At 35.3% G+C, this 24,327-nt stretch overlaps 1 protein-coding gene across 1 annotated transcript; it reads right to left on the bottom strand.

Annotated features, from left to right (window-relative positions):
• Positions 1–13,721: 13,721 nt before the first annotated feature.
• Positions 13,722–14,651, bottom strand: LOC139901289 (uncharacterized). Its single transcript, XM_071884020.1, has 2 exons — positions 14,242–14,651; positions 13,722–14,124 (listed from the first exon to the last, which is right to left on the bottom strand). Exons 1-2 carry the CDS (start codon positions 14,649–14,651, stop codon positions 13,722–13,724), a joined length of 813 nt encoding a protein of 270 aa, XP_071740121.1.
• Between the last annotated feature and the right edge of the window lie 9,676 nt (positions 14,652–24,327).

Here is a 24,327-nt window from a genome sequence, read left to right on the forward strand (position 1 = left end):
CTTCCTGTGCCTCTGCCGCATTAATATTGAAAACTCTTCCGCGGCCTTGTCCATTCGTGTTCTCCTAGTTCGAGCAATTTCTAATAATGTAGCCCAGTTTTCCACATTTATAACAAACTACATTGGCATAACTTGCTCCGACACTACTTGCTCCGCCATTACTCATTCTGACACCATTTATTCCTTTCGTTCTATTAACCCCTGGTCCGTAGACCTCACACTTCGCCGCGCTATGACCATTTCTTTTACACTTGTTGCAAAATTTGGTGCAGAACTCCGAGTGATACTTTTCACACCTTTGGCATAGCTGCTTCTGATTGTTGTTGTTATTGCGGTTATTATTGTTGTTGGGATGATTGTTGTAGTTGCTGTTGTTGTTGTTGTTGTTGTTGTTGTTGTTGTTGTTGTTGTTGGGCCGTTTGTTGTAGTTGCGATTGATGTTGCGATTGTTGGGATAATTGTTGCGATTATTATTGTAATTGCTGTTGTTGTTGTATTGGTGATTCTTATCACCATTTTCCTCCCACTTTCTTTTGACTTGCTTCACATTGGCCTCTTCAGCAGTCTGTTCTTTAATTCTTTCTTCAATCTGGTTCACTAGTTTGTGAGCCATTCTACATGCCTGTTGTATGGAGGCGGGCTCGTGTGAACTTATATCTTCTTGGATTCTTTCCGGTAATCCTTTCACAAACGCATCGATCTTCTCTTCCTCATCTTCGAATGCTCCCGGACACAATAGGCACAATTCTGTGAATCGTCTTTCGTACGTGGTAATATCAAATCCTTGGGTTCGTAACCCTCTAAGTTCTGTCTTGAGCTTATTGACCTCGGTTCTGGGACGGTACTTCTCGTTCATCAAGTGCTTGAATGCTGACCACGGTAGTGCGTACGCATCGTCTTGTCCCACTTGCTCTAGATAGGTATTCCACCATGTTAACGCAGAACCTGTGAAGGTATGCATAGCGTACTTCACTTTGTCCTCTTCAGTACACTTACTTATGGCAAACACCGATTCGACCTTCTCGGTCCACCATTTCAATTCGATCGGTCCTTCGGTTCCATCAAATTCCAAAGGTTTGCAGGCAGTGAATTCTTTGTAGGTGCATCCTACACGATTTCCTGTACTGCTAGATCCAAGGTTATTGTTGGTATGTAGCGCAGCCTGTACTGCGGCTATGTTTGAAGCTAGAAAAGTACGGAATTCCTCTTCATTCATATTCACGGTGTGTCGAGTAGTCGGTGCCATTTCCTTCAAAATAGTCAAATGGAACAAGTTAATCATACAGAATATTAAGAGTAGTTAATAGTATTTCGTAGCATAATATGAACTCATTTATAAAAGCTTTTTCTTCATATTAGCATTTTATAAGTTTAAATTCGGGTAGTACCTACCCGTTAAGTTCATACTTAGTAGCTAATATACAATTCAACTACTACAATTCTATATGAAAAACTGATTATAATAATATTTCGCGTTCAAACTTTTACACAATATTTTACAAACTTACAATACCGCTTATTTTACATATAGCATGAAATATAGCACACAATAAATTTGATACAAGATGGTTGTGAAGATAATTCTAGCTAGTACATAAGTCGTTCAGCAAAGGCAATAAAGACACGTAATTCGTACGTCCAGAAACAAGTCATGCATTCTGGTTTTACTAGGATTACTTCCCATCCTTGGTCTTGTGGAACATAACCGTTATGGCCGTTGATAAGACAGCGTGTTGTAACGTCGTCAAAGGGACGAGGGTTACGTAATGTCCAACAGTCCCGTAACAATCTAAAAACCTCATTTCTTACCCCAATTACCGACTCCGTCACTTGTGGAAACGTTTTGTTTAATAGTTGCAGCCCGATGTTCTTGTTCTCACTTTGGTGAGAAGCGAACATTACTAATCCGTAAGCATAACATGCTTCTTTATGTTGCATGTTAGCCGCTTTTTCTAAATCACGAAGTCCAATATTCGGATATATTGAGTCAAAATAATTTCTTAACCCATTGCGTAAAATAGCATTTAGGTTCCCCGCAATATATGCGTCAAAGTAAACATATCGTAACTTATGGATTTCTCAATGTGATATCCCCCATCTTTCGAACGAAAGCCTTTTATAAACTAAGGCCATTCTTGGAACGTTCTTCGAATGTCTTACAAACTGATCTCGCCTTAAATAGTTGTGCCGAAGAATTCTGACCGACTCTAGACAAGATTTCATCAATCATGTCTCCGGGTAGGTCTCTTAAAATATTGGGTTGTCTATCCATTTTGTGTTTTTATACTGTAAAATAGACAAGAGTTAGATTCATAAAAAAATACTTATTAATACAAGCAATTTTTACATATATCATAAAGCATAAGCACACTATATTACATATATTACACCACACGAATACAACTATCTTATTCCGACTCGCTTGTTTCTTCTTCTTCAGTTTTGGTTCGTTTTGCCAAGTTTCTAGGGATATATGATGTTCCCCTAATATGAGCCGTCGTTTTCCACATTGGTTTAGAAAAACCTGGTGGTTTAGAGGTTCCCGGGTCATTGTTACAACTTAAGGACTTCGGGGGTTGACGATACATATAAAGTTCATCGGGGTTGGAATTAGATTTCTCTATTTTTATATCCTTTCCCTTATTATTTTATTTTGCCTTTTTAAATTCAGTTGGGGTAATTTCTATAACATCATCGGAATTCTCGTCGGAATCCGATTCATCGGAGAATTGGTAATCCTCCCAATATTTTGCTTCCTTGGCGGAAACACCATTGACCATAATTAACCTTGGTCGGTTGGTTGAGGATTTTCTTTTACTTAACCGTTTTATTATTTCCCCTACCGGTTCTATTTCTTCATCCGGTTCCGATTCTTCTTCCGGTTCCGATTCTTCTTCCGGTTCCGACTCTTCTTCCGGTTCCTCTTCGGGAAATTGTGAATCAGTCCACGAATCATTCAAATTTACATTTGACCCTTCATTATTATTAGGTGAGTCAATGGGACTTGTTCTAGAGGTAGACATCTATCACATAATATCAAACGCGTTAAGAGATTAATATATCACATAATATTCACATGTTAAAAATATATAGTTTCCAACAAAATTTGTTAAGCAATCATTTTTCAAGTAAACACAGTCGAAGTCCAGACTCACTAATGCATCCTAACAAACTCGATAAGATACACTAATGCAAAATTCTGGTTCTCTAAGACCAATGCTCTGATACCAACTGAAATGTCCCGTTCTTATTGATTAAAAACGTTCCATATTAATTGATTTCGTTGCGAGGTTTTGACCTCTATATGAGACATTTTTCAAAGACTGCATTCATTTTTAAAAAAAACCATAACCTTTATTTTATAGATAAAGGTTTTAAAAAGCTTTACATAGATTATCAAATAATGATAATCTAAAATATCCTGTTTACACACGACCATTACATAATGGTTTACAATACAAATATGTTACAACAAAATAAGTTTCTTGAATGCAGTTTTTACACAATATCATACAAGCATGGACTCCAAATCTCGTCCTTATTTTAAGTATGCGACAGCGGAAGCTCTTAATAATCACCTGAGAATAAACATGCTTAAAACGTCAACAAAAATGTTGGTGAGTTATAGGTTTAATCTATATATATCAAATCAAAATAATAGACCACAAGATTTCATATTTCAATACACATCCCATACATAGAGATAAAAATCATTCATATGGTGAACACCTGGTAACCGAAATTAACAACATGCATATATAAGAATATCCCCATCATTCCGGGACACCCTTCGGATATGATATAAATTTCGAAGTACTAAAGCATCTGGTACTTTGGATGGGGTTTGTTAGGCCCAATAGATCTATCTTTAGGATTCGCGTCAATTAGGGTGTCTGTTCCCTAATTCTTAGATTACCAGACTTAATAAAAAGGGGCATATTCGATTTCGATAATTCAACCATAGAATGTAGTTTCACGTACTTGTGTCTATTTTGTAAATCATTTATAAAACTTGCATGTATTCTCATCCCAAAAATATTAGATTTTAAAAGTGGGACTATAACTCACTTTCACAGATTTTTACTTCGTCGGGAAGTAAGACTTGGCCACTGGTTGATTCACGAACCTATAACAATATATACATATATATCAAAGTATGTTCAAAATATATTTACAACACTTTTAATATATTTTGATGTTTTAAGTTTATTAAGTCAGCTGTCCTCGTTAGTAACCTACAACTAGTTGTCCATAGTTAGATGTACAGAATAAATCAATAAATATTATCTTGAATCAATCCACGACCCAGTGTATACGTATCTCAGTATTGATCACAACTCAAACTATATATATTTTGGAATCAACCTAAACCCTGTATAGCTAACTCCAACATTCACATATAGAGTGTCTATGGTTGTTCCGAAATATATATAGATGTGTCGACATGATAGGTCGAAACATTGTATACGTGTCTATGGTATCTCAAGATTACATAATATACAATACAGGTTGATTAAGTTATGGTTGGAATAGATTTGTTACCAATTTTCACGTAGCTAAAATGAGAAAAATTATCCAATATTGTTTTACCCATAAATTCTTCATTTTAAATCCGTTTTGAGTGAATCAAATTGCTATGGTTTCATATTGAATTCTATTTTATGAATCTAAACAGAAAAAGTATAGGTTTATAGTCGGAAAAATAAGTTACAAGTCGTTTTTGTAAAGGTAGTCATTTCAGTCGAAAGAACGACGTCTAGATGACCATTTTAGAAAACATACTTCCACTTTGAGTTTAACCATAATTTTTGGATATAGTTTCATGTTCATAATAAAAATCATTTTCTCAGAATAACAACTTTTAAATCAAAGTTTATCATAGTTTTTAATTAACTAACCCAAAACAGCCCGCGGTGTTACTACGACGGCGTAAATCCGGTTTTACGGTGTTTTTCGTGTTTCCAGGTTTTAAATCATTAAGTTAGCATATCATATAGATATATAATATGTGTTTATTTGATTTTAAAAGTCAAGTTAGAAGGATTAACTTTTGTTTGCGAACAAGTTTAGAATTAACTAAACTATGTTCTAGTGATTACAAGTTTAAACCTTCGAATAAGATAGCTTTATATGTATGAATCGAATGATGTTATGAACATCATTACTACCTTAATTTCCTTGTATAAACCTACTGGAAAATAGAAAAATGGATCTAGCTTCAACGGATTCTTGGATGGCTCGAAGTTCTTGAAGCAGAATCATGACACGAAAACAAGTTCAAGTAAGATCATCACTTGAAATAAGATTGTTATAGTTATAGAAATTGAACCAAAGTTTGAATATGATTATTACCTTGTATTAGAATGATAACCTACTGTAAGAAACAAAGATTTCTTGAGGTTGGATGATCACCTTACAAGATTGGAAGTGAGCTAGCAAACTTGAAAGTATTCTTGATTTTATGTAACTAGAACTTGTAGAATTTATGAAGAACACTTAGAACTTGAAGATAGAACTTGAGAGAGATCAATTAGATGAATAAAATTGAAGAATGAAAGTGTTTGTAGGTGTTTTTGGTCGTTGGTGTATGGATTAGATATAAAGGATATGTAATTTTGTTTTCATGTAAATAAGTCATGAATGATTACTCATATTTTTGTAATTTTATGAGATATTTCATGCTAGTTTCCAAATGATGGTTCCCACATGTGTTAGGTGACTCACATGGGCTGCTAAGAGCTGATCATTGGAGTGTATATACCAATAGTACATACATCTAAAAGCTGTGTATTGTACGAGTACGAATACAGGTGCATACGAGTAGAATTGTTGATGAAACTGAACGAGGATGTAATTGTAAGCATTTTTGTTAAGTAGAAGTATTTTGATAAGTGTCTTGAAGTCTTTCAAAAGTGTATGAATACATATTAAAACACTACATGTATATACATTTTAACTGAGTCGTTAAGTCATCGTTAGTCGTTACATGTAAATGTTGATTTGAAACCTTTAAGTTAACGATCATGTTAAATGTTGTTAACCCAATGTTTATTATATCTAAAGAGATGTTAAATTGTTACATTATCATGATATTATGATATATAATATATCTTAGTATGATATATATACAGTTAAATGTCGTTACAACGATAATCGTTACATATATGTCTCGTTTCGAAATCATTAAGTTAGTAGTCTTATTTTTACATATGTAGTTCATTGTTTATACACTTAATGATATATTTACTTATCATAGTATCATGTTAACTATATATATATCCATATATATGTCATCATATAGTTTTTACAAGTTTTAACGCTCGTGAATCACCGGTCAACTTGGGTGGTCAATTGTCTATATGAAACATATTTCAATTAATCAAGTCTTAACAAGTTTAATTGCTTAACATGTTGGAAACATTTAATCATGTAAATATCAATCTCAATTAATATATATAAACATGGAAAAGTTCGGGTCACTACAAATGTGGTAGCCGACGCTTTGAGTAGAAAGGACAGAGAACCCATTCGAGTAAAAGCTATGAATATAATGATTCACAATAACCTTACTACTCAAATAAAGGAGGCGCAACAAGGAGTTTTAAAAGAGGGAAATTTAAAGGATGAAATACCCAAAGGATCGGAGAAGCATCTTAATATTCGGGAAGACGGAACCCGGTATAGGGCTGAAAGGATTTGGGTACCAAAATTTGGAGATATGAGAGAAATGGTACTTAGAGAAGCTCATAAAACCAGATACTCAATACATCCTGGAACGGGGAAGATGTACAAGGATCTCAAGAAACATTTTTGGTGGCCAGGTATGAAAGCCGATGTTGCTAAATACGTAGGAGAATGTTTGACGTGTTCTAAGGTCAAAGCTGAGCATCAGAAACCATCAGGTCTACTTCAACAATCCGAAATCCCGAAATGGAAATGGGAAAACATAACCATGGATTTCATCACTAAATTGCCAAGGACTGCAAGTGGTTTTGATACTATTTGGGTAATAGTTGATCGTCTCACCAAATCAGCACACTTCCTGCCAATAAGAGAAGATGAAAAGATGGAGAAGTTAGCATGACTGTATTTGAAGGAAGTCATCTCCAGACATGGAATACCAATCTCTATTATCTCTGATAGGGATGGCAGATTTATTTCAAGATTATGGCAGACATTACAGCAAGCATTAGGAACTCGTCTGGACATGAGTATTGCCTATCATCCATAAACTGATGGGCAGAGTGAAAGGACGATACAAATGCTTGAAGACATGCTACGAGCATGTGTTATTGATTTCGGAAATAGTTGGGATCGACATCTACCGTTAGCAGAATTTTCCTACAACAACAACTACCATTCAAGCATTGAGATGGCGCCATTTGAAGCACTTTATGGTAGAAAGTGCAGGTCTCCGATTTGTTGGAGTGAAGTGGGGGATAGACATATTATGGGTCCGGGGATAATACAAGAAACTACTGAGAAGATCATCTAAATTCAACAACGGTTAAAAACCGCCCAAAGTCGACAAAAGAGCTACGCCGACATTAAAAGAAAAGATATAGAATTTGAAATTGGAGAGATGGTCATGCTTAAGGTTGCACCTTGGAAAGGCGTTGTTCGATTTGGTAAACGAGGGAAATTAAATCCAAGGTATATAGGACCATTCAAGATTATTGATCGTGTCGGACCAGTAGCTTACCGACTTGAATTACCACAACAACTCGCGGTTGTACATAACACTTTCCACGTCTCAAATTTGAAAAAATATTTTGCTAAAGAAGATCTCACTATTCCGTTAGACGAAATCCAAATCAACGAAAAACTTCAATTCGTCGAAGAACCCGTCGAAATAATGGATCGTGAGGTTAAAAGACTTAAGCGAAACAAGATACCAATTGTTAAAGTTCGATGGAATGCTTGTAGAGGACCTGAGTTCACCTGGGAATGAGAAGATCATATGAATAAGAAATACCCGCACTTATTTCCAGAAGATACGTCAACACCTCCAACTGCTTAAAATTTCGGGACGAAATTTATTTAACGGGTAGGTACTGTAGTGACCCGAACTTTTCCATGTTTATATATATTAAATGAAATTGTTATTTATATGATTAAGTGTTTCCAACATTTTAAGCAATCAAACTTGTTAAGACTTGATTAATTTAAATAGGTTTTATATAGACAATTGACCACCCAAGTTGATCGGTGATTCACGAACGTTAAAACTTGTAAAAACTATATGATGACATATATATGATTATATATATAGTTAACATGATATTATGATAAGTAAGTATCTCATTAGGTATTTTAACAATGAGTTATATACATAAAAATGAGACTATTGAATTTAAGAAACTCGAAAACGATATATATAACGATTATCGTTATATCGACGTCTTACTAAGTACATATGAATCATATTAAGATATTGATACACTTGGTTAATTATGTTAAATTATAATTAAATATATCATTAAGTGTATTAACAATGAACTACATATGTAAAAATAAGACTACTAACTTAATGATTTCGAAACGAGACATATATGTAACGATTATCGTTGTAACGACATTTAACTGTATATATATCATACTAAGATATATTATATATCATAATATCATGATAATGTAACAATTTAACATCTCTTTAGATATAATAAACATTGGGTTAACAACATTTAACATGATCGTTAACTTAAAGGTTTCAAATCAACATTTACATGTAACGACTAACGATGACTTAACGACTCAGTTAAAATGTATATACATGTAGTGTTTTAATATGTATTTATACACTTTTGAAAGACTTCAAGACACTTATCAAAATACTTCTACTTAACAAAAATGCTTACAATTACATCCTCGTTCAGTTTCATCAACAATTCTACTCGTATGCACCTGTATTCGTACTCGTACAATACACAGCTTTTAGATGTATGTACTATTGGTATATACACTCCAATGATCAGCTCTTAGCAGCCCATGTGAGTCACCTAACACATGTGGGAACCATCATTTGGCAACTAGCATGAAATATCACATAAAATTATAAAAATATTAGTAATCATTCATGACTTATTTACATGTAAACAAAATTACACATCCTTTATATCTAATCCATATACCAACGACCAAAAACACCTAAAAACACTTTCATTCTTCAATTTTCTTCATCTAATTGATCTCTCTCAAGTTCTATCTTCAAGTTCTAAGTGTTCTTCATAGATTCTATAAGTTCTAGTTTCATAAAATCAAGAATACTTCCAAGTTTGCTAGCTTACTTCCAATCTTGTAAAGTGATCATCCAACCTCAAGAAATCTTTCTTATTTACAGTAAGATATCTTTCTAATACAAGGTAATACTCATATTCAAACTTTGATTCAATTTCTATAACTATAACAATCTTATTTCGAGTGAAAATCTTACTTGAACTTGTTTTCGTGTCATGATTCTGCTTCAAGAACTTTCAAGCCATCCAAGGATCCTTTGAAGCTAGATCCATTTGTCTCTTTTCCAGTAGGTTTATCCACAAAACTTGAGGTAGTAATGATGTTCATAACATCATTCGATTCATACATATAAAGCTATCTTATTCGAAGGTTTAAACTTGAAATCACTAGAACATAGTTTAGTTAATTCTAAACTTGTTCGCAAACAAAAGTTAATCCTTCTAACTTGACTTTTAAAATCAACTAAACACATATCCTATATTTATATGATATGCTAACTTAATGATTTAAAACCTGGAAACACGAAAAACACCGTAAAACCGGACATACGCCGTCGTAGTAACACCGCGGGCGGTTTTGGGTTTGATAATTAAAAACTATGATAAACTTTGATTTAAAAGTTATTCTTATGGTAAAATTATTTTTCTTATGAACATGAAACTATATCCAAAAATCATGATTAAACTCAAAGTGGAAGTATATTTTTCAAAATGGTCATCAAGACGTCGTTCTTTCGACTGAAATGACTACCTCTTACAAAAATAACTTGTAACTTATATTTCCGACTATAAACCTATACTTTTTCTATTTAGATTCATAAAATAGAGTTCAATATCAAACCATAGCAATTTGATTCACTCAAAACGGATTTAAAACGAAGAAGTTATGGGTAAAACAAGATTGGATATTTTTTGATTGTTGTAGCTACGGGAAATATTGTAACAATTCTATACAAATCATATCCTAGCTAACTTATATTGTATTATACATGTATTCTAATATATTATGTAATCTTGGGGTACCATAGACAAGTATTCAAATGTCTTGACATATCATATCGACCCATGTATATATATTATTTGGAACAACCATAGACACTCTATATGCAGTAATGTTGGAGTTAGCTATACAGGATTGAGGTTGATTCCAAAAATATATATACTTTGAGTTGTGATCTAGCCTGAGACATGTATACACTGGGTCGTGGATTGATTCAAGATAATATATATATCGATTTATTTCTGTACATCTAATTGTGGACAACTAGTTGTAGGTTACTAACGAGGACAGCTGACTTAATAAACTTAAAACAATAAAACGTATTAAAAATGTTGTAAATAAAATTTGAACATACTTTGATATATATGTACATATTTGTTAAAGGTTCGTGAATCGACCAGTGTTCAAGCCTTACTTCTCGACGAAGTAAAAATCTGTGAAAGTGAGTTATAGTCCCACTTTTAAAAACTAATATTTTGGGATGAGAATACATGCAGTTTTATAAATTTTACGAAATAGACACAAGTAAATGAAACTACATTATATGGGTGAATGATCGAAGCCGAATATGCCCCTTTTGCTTGGTAACCTAAGAATTAGTAAACCGATCTACTAATTGACGCGAATCCTAAAGATAGATCTATTGGGCCTAACGAACCCCATCCAAAGTACCGGATGCTTTAGTACTTCGATGTTGTTTTTATCATGTCCGAAGGATTTCCCGGAATGATAGGGGATATTCTTATATGCATCTTATTAATGTCGGTTACCAGGTGTTCACCATATGAATAATTTTTATCTCTATGTATGGGATGTATATTGAAATATGAAATCTTGTGGTCTATTATTATGATTTGATAATATATAGGTTAAACCTATAACTCACCAACATTTTTGTTGACGTTTTAAGCATGTTTATTCTCAGGTGATTATTAAGAGCTTCCGCTGTTGCATACTAAAATAAGGACAAGATTTGGAGTCCATGCTTGTATGATATTATGTAAAAACTGCATTCAAGAAACTTATTTTTGATGTAATATATTCTTATTGTAAACCATTATGTAATGGTCGTGTGTAAACGGTATATTTTAGATTATCATTATTTGATAATCTACGTAATGCTTTTTAAACCTTTATAGATAAAATAAAGGTTATGGTTGTTTTAAAAATGAATGCAGTCTTTGAAAAACGTCTCATATAGAGGTCAAAACCTCGCAACGAAATCAATTAATATGGAACGTTTATAATCAATATGAACGGGACATTTCACCACCTCCAAACCATTCGATGCAAGAGACCACTTCCAACTATCTTTTTTATCACGAACCAAATTGACATCACGAAGGAGTATTTTGAGATCATTGAACTCGTTGAGTGTACGTCCGGTTAGTTGCCTGACCCATTCCCAGGCGATATGATTAGCAACTCCAGGAGTGACCGAAGCATTAACAGCGGTATGTAGATGATTCGATCCATTAAATGAAGAAGGAGATCGAGTAGCAGCACTTACACGAACCAAATCAGTATGCGAGTGAAAAACAACATCATTAGAAAGAGGAACAGCATCAGTGACATGACATACAGAAGAATCCACCGAGATATTGTGGTACGAAGCAGGAACCTGACGAGAAGAAACATTGATCGAGGTAGAAGAGTCCAATCGAGCTTTGACGGACACGCTTTTGTTGCTCTACAACCTATATAATCTTGGAAACATTTCACGAAAACTATTGGAGCCGCACCAACAATCATCCCAAAAGGAAACGGAACCTCCATCACCAATGACCTTCACGAATGAGTCGTTGAATTGAATTTTCAAATCCTCTATATGTTTTCCTGTACGTATAATATTAGCCCAAACACCTAGCGAAGTATGTTGAGAATTCTCAACATTCACCACTAGGCTACCATTAGCACCATACAAGCTATAAATGACTTTAACCCATAGGGAATCGGTTTCGGTCATAAACCTCCAACACCATTTCCCTAACAAGGCTAAATTTTTGCTTTTAAGACTCCCAATATTAAGACCACCCCACCCAGTAAGGAGAAATAACTTTTTCCCATTTAACCCATGACATTTTGTTTCCCGATAAATCCCCACCCCAAAAAAAGACACGTCTCATACTCTCAAGTAATTTGGTGACACTCGATGGGGCACGGAAGAGCGAAAAATAATACAACGGAAGACTACTTAGAACCGATTTAACGAGAACTAAACGACCACCAAAAGATGTCGAACGCATTTTCCAATCCGAAAGTCGGCTTTTGAATTTATCTACCACCGGTTGCCAAGCCGCAACATTAATCATTTTAGTGCCTATAGGAAGACCAAGATACATGAAAGGAAGTTTCCCGGCTTTACATCCCATTCTGACGGCCATATCTTCCATTTCTTCAAATGGAACCCCGACACCATAGACGAAACTCTTATGGAAGTTCACTTTGAGACCCGAAGAAAGTTCAAAGCATTTAAGGATGTTAACGAGATTTAAAGCATTGTTTCTATTCCAATTCCCGAAAAAGATAGTGTCGTCGGCATACTGAAGATGTGATATGAGGACTTTATCCCGACCCACTTCGATACCATTAAAAAAAATTTTATCCACTGCCGCTTTAGCAAGAATGTTCAAACCTTCCGCAGCTATGATAAAGAGAAAGGGAGATAAGGGGTCTCCTTGATGAACTCCCTTACCCAATGAAAATTCACGAGTTGGAGAACCGTTAACTAACACCTAGACCGTGGTGGATTTTAGACATGACATAATCCACCCCCTCCACCTTTCACCGAAACCCGTGCATTGCATCACCTCAATCAAGTAATCCCAATTAAGACAGTCGAAGGCCTTCTCGAAATCAACCTTAAAAATAAGACCATTTTGCTTGCTTGACTTGATAAACCCTAGTGTTTCATTTGCAATGAGAGCACCGTCTAGAATGAATCTTCCTTTCAAGAAAGCAGACTGTTCATAACCGATAAGATCAGGCACTACCCTACGAAGCCTATTCGACAGGATTTTTGCGACAATTTTGTAGTAACTGCTGATTAAACTTATAGGACGATAATCACCAAGACACATCGGATTCGCCTTTTTTGGAACAAGGGTTATGAAAGAGGCATTGCAACCTCGTGAAAATTCCCCCTTATCCCAAAAACAATGGATTGTCGCCGTTAAATCTGATTTGATAATATCCCATAATTTTTTGAAGAAGAACATATTGTAACCATCCGGCCCAGGCGCTTTTGAACTGCCACAATCATGTATAGCTTCAAAAATTTCGTTCTCAACAAAAGGAGCTTCAAGAATTGTGGATGTCTCGTGATTTAAAGTTGGATAACGAAGATCTTCCATGCTAGGTCTCTCAATAGTGGTATTTTCAAAGGAATTAGAAAAATATTTAAACACGGCTTATTTTATCTCATGAGGCTCCTCCACCCAAATCCCATTAACCGAGATTCCCCTTATATTATTTTTCACATACCTTTAACGAAGTAACGCATGGAAGAACCTGGTATTGTCGTCGCCTTCTAAGATCCAACGTACACGGGCTTTCTGTTTTAACATATTCGTCTTCATTATTTCTTTCTCTAGCCACTTTTTCCTTACATCTTCCGAATTTTTTCTGTCACCATCCGAAAGAGGAGCAATCTCAGCCTTGTGCTCAAGATTAGTAGCAATTGACTTGAAGGTATCAATATCACCATCAATTTGACCGAAAGGCATAATACACTTTTCTTTTAGCCGGGATTTCAATCTTTTCAATTTATTTCTAAACACACAATCACGTCTCGAACCCACAGTTACCTCTTCATCCCATGAATCTTTAACAAGAGAGTCAATCCCATCCATCTTTAACCACTCGTCAAAAATTCTTGTTGGTTTAGGACTGAAGTTTTTTTCTAAGTCTTTCAATACAATAGGACAATGGTCGGATAAGCTACGATCTAAAGCAATGACCGAAAGGTTGCTTCACATAAGGTTAAAATGATCATTTATGAGGAACCTGTCAAGTTTGCTAAACTTTAACCCATCTTCACTAATCCGAGTAAATTTTCTACCGCCCATTGGAAGGTCGATCAAATTATTACCTGAGATGAATTCATTAAACTTTCGAGCCCTACTTGCTTTGAATTCACAGTTTAGCCTTTCATCTTGGTTACGCACCTCATTAAAATCACCACATACAACACATGCTTCATCTTCATATTTTTTGAGAATCGATGATAAAGAGTCCCACATTCGAATCTTATTAGGATCATTATGTGGTCCATATACATTGATGAGTATACATGGAGCACCATTGCAGACCCAATTACCTCGCACACCAATGAAGTAGTCATAAATAAAAGAGTCGGTAACTTTAAAGAGCGTAGAATCCCAAATAATGAGCTGACCCCCCGATTTACTGACCATTTCTTTTTGTATAAAATCGCAGTAGTTTGAAACCATACCCCACGTACCCAAAACTCATTAACCCGTTGTAACTTTGTTTCTTGTAACGCGATGAAAGTAGGTTTAATCTTACGAATTAACCTCTTAAATTCCCCGATTTTGCTGTCTTTTGAAGACCCGAAAGTTCTAATGTTTAGAGAAAGCATTAGCAATTAGGATCTGAGACAAACGATGAGTATAAAAATAGGGTTACTGGGAAGGTTTAACCTTCCACTTTAGCCCTAATTTATTACCAAATTCGTGAATATTAACACTACTGTCAGAACCAGTACCTGAATTCTATTCCTTCGACAAGGATTAATCGACAGCAGCAGTAGCCTTTCCTCGATGGTTTGCTTTAGTCGAGGCTTGACGTGTTGGCTTGAATCATTACAGGAAGTGCATCTGGATCTGATACCAGATCTATCTGGTGCCCTAGCAACGTTTTTAACATTTAGAATTCTTGAAGATGTCTTCCACTTGCCAATTTTAGTCCAACAACAATCGTTTTTCCCTTTCTTTTTAGTTTGTTCCCGATCACTCTGATGCTCACGAGCCCCTTTTTTATACCCCTTCAACCTGGTTACATTCTTTCCATTTGAGATACGATTGGTAACACTCAGGCCAACATGATTGGATTTGACACGATCCGAAGATTGGGTATAAGGCCCAGTAGACCCAAACTTTTTTAATAAATCAATAGGGGTAGATGGGCCGACTAGACAGGTTTTGTTGGGATCAGGAGAACAAGAGTTATTATCATTGTGCTCATCACATGAAGGGCTTCTGCAAAACCTCCTATTCTTGTTGGACCCCAGGCCACCGGCAGAATTGGACCCATTGACATTCGGCCCACTTAACTGATGTTGTGATCCACTAACTGATCCGTTAATCGTAGGATATGAGTTACCATGAGCTGTATATTTTGGGATTGGACTAACAATATTTGAGTCACTGCATTTACTAGGCCTCTTGGAATTACCACCTTTTACATTCTTCAAATTCGGCTCATTATTTCTATGTATCACGCTGATAACGCCAAAATTATACATATTTGTTGTCGGTATTTCGATCCAATTTTGTATCATTTTGTATGTAATTGTTGTACTTGTGTATTGTAATAAGTTAAAATGTGTGTATAATCCATTGCGAGTGTTGAAGTGAAGATTTATGGAAAATATTGCTGATTTTAGAAGATTCTGCGCACCTGCACCGTTTTGGCCATAACTCGGTCATACGAACTCGAAAAAGGGTGAATCCGGAGCCCAGACATCTGTAACTCAGAGCTCTACAACATAATATTGGAAAATTACCAATAAACAGTACCATATGCGGCGCATCTGCTATAGATGCGGTGCATCTGAGGCCAAAATAGTCCCGACAGCTTTAAATGCGGCGCATCTGTGCCAGATGCGGCCCATCTAAGCCAGATGCGGCTCATCTAACTCAGATGCGGAGCATCTAAGGTCCTGCCGACAGTTCTGGGTCCTAAAACGAGCTGGAAACCACAATCCTTATCATTTATCAAGAATTGAAGTAAACTCGGCCTTCTCATCCTTGTTATTTATCTCATTTTATTTCTTGTTTATTACTTAACAATTTTACAATTAAAAATCCCTCTTTAGAATAATTAATCGTTTAAGGTCCTTAAAACAAACTTCTCCCTGTGGATCGAACTGGTCAATGTACTTGCTAGTTACTGCATGATCGGGTTTTGGTTGCCTGTATTATGTGTTAATTATTAAGCATATTGTCTTCATTTTAAAGGTTACATTTTGACACATCAACTTTTTGGCACCGCTGCCGGGGAGCGGTTTTGTTTAAAAGATTTTAATAGACTTTTAGTTATTCGATCCTTTCGTGGGAAGTTATTTTCACGAAAGTTACCTGCTTTATTTTTGTTTTTTGTTTGTTTTGTTTTTCTTTTGTGGTGTGATTGCAGCTAGGTTACAGGTATAATTTGGCTGGGTATGATTATATGATTTTCAAAGCCATGTATGATGTCCAACAATCAGGTGAATCATCAGTTTTCATGGGTATGAATGAAGATTGGTATATGGGTTCTTGGAAAGCTAGGGTGGAACCAAGAGGTGTTTGTGAGACTTATGGAGGTTACTATATGCCTGAGGAGTGTGATGATAGTCTTATGTATCATTATACCCCTATGGACCAACCATGGGATTATTATGAAGATGGTAACTCACACTGGGATTCATCTCAACAACACTTTCAAATTCAAGAAGGAGAGGAGAGTCAGTCGAATTTAGAAGATGTAATTTTAGACTTCATGAGAAACGAGACTGAACGGAGCCAAAATTTGCAAGAAACACTAGCGGGCCAACAAGAATCCATTGAGCATTTACAGAGGACCATGAGCTGTCTACTCCAGCAAATTGAAGAAAGGGAGCCGGACACTTTTCCAGCTAATTCACTAGCTGATTCGAGGGGTAATACGCAGATTCCCGAGGTAGAAAGTGTTGAGCGTACCATTATTATACCACCTACTACCCCAGTTATGTCCACGTTTGCAATGCTTTATCCAGGAATTGATGAAGGGGAATTGTGGGCGATAGGTTGGTATTCATGGGATAGTGATGATGATGACGTTTTAACTACCGAAGTCGAAGAAATGGATTCATCAAAGATCATCGACGATGAGGAGTCTAATATAGTGGAACCATTTGAGGAGTCACCTTCTCATGTGGAATTTGTATATCCTCACGAGGTTAGTACTTGGAATATATTAAAAGATGATCCGTTTGGACATGATCCACCTGAAAGAATAAAATTTTTGCTGCAAGCCGCACTTAGGAGAGAGTCATGTGTTGACTCTCGGGTTAAGTATTCCTTTTTCAAGAAATTTAAAAAGGAATCATATGATATATTGTATACCACCCGAGGGGTTAATGACTGGCTCACGTTACTTATTCGTGGAACTTTTTCCACTGATTTTACATGTCGTCCGATAAGTGTGGGGAAGAATGACCCCATTAGGTGTTAAAAGAAGGGGTAAAGTTTGGTGCACAACTCATTAATAAATATGCACCATATAAAATGAGTATTGTGCTATGTGCTGCAATTTTCAAAGACTGGCATGAAGTTCAGCAAAATACTTGCATGATAATTGGTTTGTGATAGCGTTTAAGGAATGGATGATGTTCTTATCGTGACAGCCAATTCAGCGCCATCATCCCGTGATCTTCGGCCTAAAGCCTAGAAAGTATTAACTCTCTTTCATACTATTTGCCCTCTCGAATTTACAATTTTTCTGATTTCATGTAATGAGGGCATTACATGATCTTAAGTGTGGGGAATGAGTAAATTCTTTCGGGTTTTACAAAAACATGGTTTAAAATAGCTTAAAATGTGGGTTTTACAAAAAAAAATGGTTTAAAATGGCTTAAAATGTGAAATTTTTTAAACTTTATAAATTCATTTGCATGAATTTATTTTGTATAAAAGACTCAAGAAATAGCCAACTAAGGAAATGATCAACACGCTATATCACATACTTCGCGCAAGGATTCTCTAGTACTTTGGTGAATCGGAAATCAAATCCAATACTCATTGAATTAAGGAAGTCAAGTCTTCCAAAATGACGCACTTGCTAACTTATGTTAGAAGATGTAGTCCAAAACAGCTGTAGGTTGATGAAAAATCTTGAAAAGTCATCTCTATCATCGGCTGGAAATCCACCTCACCTCAGCAACAAACAGGGTTTTTGGTGGTCAGACTTATCCTAACCATAAGATGGATATGTCTCGTACAATGGGGGGCACAGTGCAAATTAGCTTTTAAGACTAATGAATCTAATCCCCAGATGGATGATCTCCGTAAAGATCAATCGCATCTATGTTGACTGCGGTCAACATACATATGCCATAACAAATTGAGGTGTGCAAACTCATGGTTCACCGATGATATTTGGACATGATATAGTTTCTTCTAAAACTTATGCTATTTTATGAACTATATTGTGTAAAACTATTTTTAGGACATCCGGTTTCAAGTTCCATGATACTTCAATCATGGGGGCGAGTAGCTTGCTAAACGCCGACTGACGCTTCGGTTTTCAGTTACCCTCAACCGGACTTTGAGGTTAAAACCGGAAAACTTGATTAGTGTAAAAACTAACATGACTATTTTTCAAAATATCAAAGGTTTTCCGCAAAGATCCTAATTTCCCTAAGGATACAAATTTTCAAGAAATGTGGACTTTAAAACCCACCTTTCGACTTTGGTGTGATTTCAATTCGCGTATGTACTCCAAAGGTGTGTGTATACACAAAACGCGTGTGTGTGTTACATTGTGAAATAAATAAAAAGTGTGAGTGTGATCCGTATGTGTTTTCATAAATGTGTGTGTTTATTGTAATATATTTTAGTTTTTGTAAGTCTTGCTTGAGGACAAGCAAGGTTTAAGTGTGGGGATTTGATAACGCCAAAATTATACATATTTGTTGTCGGTATTTCGATCCAATTTTGTATCATTTTGTATGTAATTGTTGTACTTGTGTATTGTAATAAGTTAAAATGTGTGTATAATCCATTGCGAGTGTTGAAGTGAAGATTTATGGAAAATATTGCTGATTTTAGAAGATTCCTGCGCACCTGCACCGTTTTGGCCATAACTCGGTCATACGAACTCGAAAAAGGGTGAATCCGGTGCCCAGACGTCCGTAACTCAGAGATCTACAACATCATATTAGAAAATTACCAATAAAAAGTACCAGATGCGGATCTGAGGCCAAAATAGTCCCGACAGCTTTAAATGCGGCACATCTGAGCCAGATGCGGCGCATCTAACTCAGATGCAGCGCATCTGAGGTCCTGCTGACAGTTCTGGGTCTTAAAATGAGCTGGAAACCACTAAAAATAAAGGGATGCGGCGCATCACCTTTAGATGCAGCGCATCTGATGCATTTCTGGCCATTTTACCTAACTTTTGAGCTTATTTAAGAAGAGCTTTGGTTACACATTTGAGACACCACAATATAGATCAGTAGTAGTCCGAGAAGGGGGGTTTCCCCAGCCATTCTAAAGGGTTCTTCACCCTTTTGAGCATCAAGATTGAAGAAGGGATCATACGCTACGACAGGTACTCTCGGTTTCATTTATTTTAGTGATAAGATTATGAATTCCTATTGTTTTGATTGTATCGTTGTAACCTTCATTATTATGATTGGCTAAAGCCTTGTGTGTTTACTTTAATGTAAGATTTATGGTTTGGGATTATTTTATCTTTTAATGTTATTTAACTTACTATGATGTTTGATTGATTAAATTACCATGTCCAGCCAAAAGAACCATAGTTATGCTAGTTTGGTACTTTCCTTCAATTACATAGATTGTTAACTACATGTGACACTAGGAACACAATCTATGCTTCAATACTTTTAGTAATCTAGACGGGTAAACATATACTTAATTGACGACTTTGCTATATGTTTAGATCGGTAATTGAATAAGTACTAGAACTACATAGTCATGAATTTACCTCAAGTGATTGTTGTAATTTAGGTTTTACGTGAGTTTAATCGGGTTGGGTCTAATTAATCTAATCAATCTAAATCAATTATGTTCTTCCATAGATCCATTGTTGTAAGTATCCATTTACTCTAGTTCAATTATGCAAGTTGTGAATTGGTTTATGTGAGTTTATCAATGTTCATGGCTAGTACTTCAACACCTAGTGATTTAGACATCTACATGTGAGTGTAGGATGGTAATTGAATGGTAACTAGATTTTACAATAGTGTAGTTTATTTAGAGTGATCTTAATAAACTATGTTTTATGTGAATTCAACCAAGGAAGAGTCTTATTGATTAAACATAGGTAAAGAAGAACTAATGACAAGGTTTATGTGAATTTACTAAGTTTATAGTTCTCGGTTTATAGATATTGTGAGATTGATATGAACCATTTACTTGTAACTACAAAATAACGGGTTTAAGTATAAAAGAACAATCCTTATCATTTATCAAGCATTGAAGTAAACACCGCCTTCTCATCCTTGTTATTTATCTCATTTTATTTCTTGTTTATTACTTAACAATTCTACAATTAAAAATCCCTCTTTAGAATAATTAATCGTTTAAAGTCCTTAAAATAAACTTCTCCCTGTGGATCGAACTGGTCAATGTACTTGCTAGTTACTGCATGATCGGGTTTTAGTTGCCTGTATTATGTGTTAATTATTAAGCATATTGTCTTCATTTTAAAGGTTACGTTTTGACACATCACACGCTCGTATCCTTCCCCAAGAAACTTGACTCTTCATCTTCTAATTCCTTTTGACCGTTGCCATCACCATCGCCGGAGATAATGCCGGGAGTACCCATTTCTTCGATAACACTATCGTTGTAAAGGACATTAAAAGGAATTGCATCAACATTGAATTGATTTTATGGTTCGTCATCATCAGATACGATGACTGTTTCATCAACATATTGATCATATTCATCATCGGACTTATCTAGCTTGTCATCATTAACCTGGACGTCATCATGGCCATCCATCACGATGTCCATCACAAATACCCGTTCCATATCTTCTTTGACATTCACGTATATTAAACCAACATCACAACAAAGGCTAACATACCCTTCGGAAGGGAAAACATTTGAAGAACGGATAAGAATTCTCCCTTCGATTAGGTTTTGATTGGCCTCTTGTATCCTGCAATTTTCCATCTCCAAGACCTCTCCCCATTTACTACCATTCTTAGAGAAGACCTCTTCATTCCAACAAGTAGCAGGAATGCCTCTAACCTTTAACCAAACTAACCTATCGAAACCCCAGTACTTTTTGTCGAACTCTATGATGTTATCACACCAACTTCTTAACACATGATGCTCATGATTAATAATTTGGGTAACCACATCTTTGTTTTCGAATACCATCAAAACCTTAAGTCCACCTAAATATTTTAAACTAAAATTGGACATCCCTTCTAATCTGCACAGGCTTTCTAGTTGATTAATCAACTTTGGATTTTTTAACTCAATCACAATGGACCTATTAAAAAGGGTAAAATTGTACCCATCATCACCAACCTTGACTTCCCTTTTGCAGTCAATAGTAATTGTACCCTTCCCTGGTTTGTGTTTGAGATTGAGATTGGGCTACTCTTTTGAATCACCCTTATTTTCGCTTTTCACGTTACCCTTGGCCTCATTTAAGAAGTTCCTTAGATCTTCTTTGGCATTGTTGATAATGCTCCTCAAGTGGTCCTTGCAGCTATTCAGCTTTTGTCTGAGGTCACCATTGTACTTGTCAGCATTGTCGTTGAAAGAATTAGGGTTACATTTAACATGAGAGTCACTTTCATTCCTCTCATTTGCTTTGAAAACCCTAATCGAGTTGCCCTTGAAACAAATACCCTCCAGTGATTTAAGCATCGAATCAGCATCCTTCACCCCATAAAACCTTGCAAACGAAAATCTCTGGCCATTTTTTAGCCTCTTTCCCTCCATATAAATATCTCGAAGGTCGCCATACTGTTTGAAGATTCTCCATAGATCAACATCAATATTTGATTTATATCTCTTAACAGGTAAAAGAGGACCTGACCAAATGGGGTGATTAGTGTTCTTGAAGTTTATTTTCACTATTACACTCGTAGTTTTTGAACATACATTATAGTTAATTAATTCCCAGGATTCAAAAAAAGGGGAAAAAATTATGTTTATGGGTTTTCCAGTCTGATATAAACCATGAACTCTGGTTTAAAACTTATGGATGCTTTTATATCATATATACAAATTTATACATCTGCCCAGGAGATTAATCCAACTACCGATCCACTTGAAAAATATGACATGAAGAGAGGAAAAGTTAGTATTATGGTGTCTCCAGGTAGCCTTAAACTTTTATCATTCTTACATTTTAGTAATCAGTAATTTGTGTTTGTCCCTGCATTGTTAGTCATTTTACAGGTCAGATTTTGGGCTTGCACACGGCCCAAAATCCAAAGGGGCTAAAAAATATATCTTAACAATATATATCTATGGTCCATTTATTTATTTATTTATTTATAAGGTTTAAAAATGTTACATTTTTTACAACCGTTGTGTTGATTGATGCTAGTACTTACTACATATTTCAGTATTTTTGAACTTATTATATTGATGAAAAACTTTCGTATGAAAAGGGCATCTTTCTGCTTATTGAATAGGGTCCTTAAAAATAACAGGACGACCCTGGTCGTTTAAGCTGTATGTAGTAAGGCATGGTCGTTTAAGCTGTATGTAGGCAGGCTCATTAGAACGAGAAAAAGGTCTTTTAAATTCTTAGTCGAAATGAGCGTTTGATCCGTGTTGCAATGAGTGAAAGTTTTATACTCCCTTCGTCCAGAAAAAAAAAAGTTTTGTTTGACTTTTTATTGAATTTTAGATTAGATATAGTACTGAATTTTCTAATTTGTCTTTCATTTAATGTAATTATAAAGAGTAACTAAGAATTGAAACATTAATTTATATTTAATGGTTATTTAGAGAAATAGATAATTTTGGACAAATAAAAAAGAAAGGTGGACAATTTTTTTTTTAATGGATGGAGTATAATGTAAGAATGTAACATAATATAATATTATATATGATTTCAACATTTTTCCATCCAGTGTTTAAAAGTAGCCTTAGGTAATATTCTGTGATATCCATATTGCTCGAATTTGACACCAGTTGACAAACGTCCCTACATAACAATATCATTTATTTATGGAGATGTTTGATGCACAACCAAAATCCGTACATTACCATCTAATCTACAGAAGTATGTCACGATCGCACATCGGACCACGGTCGGTCGACATTAATTGATGACTAATAAGTTTGAGTGTTTATTCCGATTCTCTTTCAAGCTAGTTTTTGAGAGTAAGTTTTATGGTATTATAACAAAGTATTATAAGCACATGTTTTGAAACGAAAAAGTATATTTTGAAAAGACTCATTCAATAAATCTATAACATTATATAAATCATGAAAAATAATCTGACTTGTCATCTCCTAATCCCTCCTCTAATTACACAGCTGAGGTGTAAATTACACAATTAAACTTAATTAATACTAATTAATCTAATTAAATTACACCTGGAGAAACTACACGGGACTAAACTACCGAAATAATCAAAATACGGGGTTTGCATTCCTGTGAAAATTAGGGTTTCATAATATCCACCACTCAGCAATTCCCAAACGTATCCCCAATCAACAGATCTGAATTCATGTTACTTCGTCTCTACTACTGATAATAATCTGATTATATCCGTATCATCTGATTATATCCGTATCGTGTACTTAATCGAACTCGAATACAATCGACAAATTTGGTTTCATCGATGATGGATGGCGGTACCATCGCTGTTAATTCCATCAACAAAATAAATTCATCCATGTTTTCATTCGATTTAGGGTATAATTGGAAGATTCAGGTATTCTTTTTCACAAAGATTAAACCCTAAAAATAAATTTGTTGATTCAGCCGTAGTTTACCTAGAATTCGGTTTCTTTTTGCCACACAACAAACGTCGTTTATATAGAATTATTGTAACATTTCATATTGTATTCTGACTTAATTCCCCATTGATCTTTCACGTATCCATGATTATTAGATTTGTAATTGGTGATTCGAAAGAAAAAGGGCAAATTGCCCAGAAAG

The sequence above is a fragment of the Rutidosis leptorrhynchoides genome, chromosome 1 (assembly GCF_046630445.1).
Source record: "Rutidosis leptorrhynchoides isolate AG116_Rl617_1_P2 chromosome 1, CSIRO_AGI_Rlap_v1, whole genome shotgun sequence".
Lineage (NCBI taxonomy): Eukaryota > Viridiplantae > Streptophyta > Magnoliopsida > Asterales > Asteraceae > Rutidosis > Rutidosis leptorrhynchoides.

Coding starts and splice junctions, on each gene's coding strand:
- LOC139901289 (XM_071884020.1), bottom strand. CDS start 14,651: ATGGTCAGTAAATCGGGGGGTCAGCTCATTATTTGGGATTCTACGCTC. Junction 14,125..14,241: donor AAGTTTAGCAAACTTGACAG/GTTCCTCATAAA, acceptor AAAAAACTTCAG/TCCTAAACCAACAAGAATTT.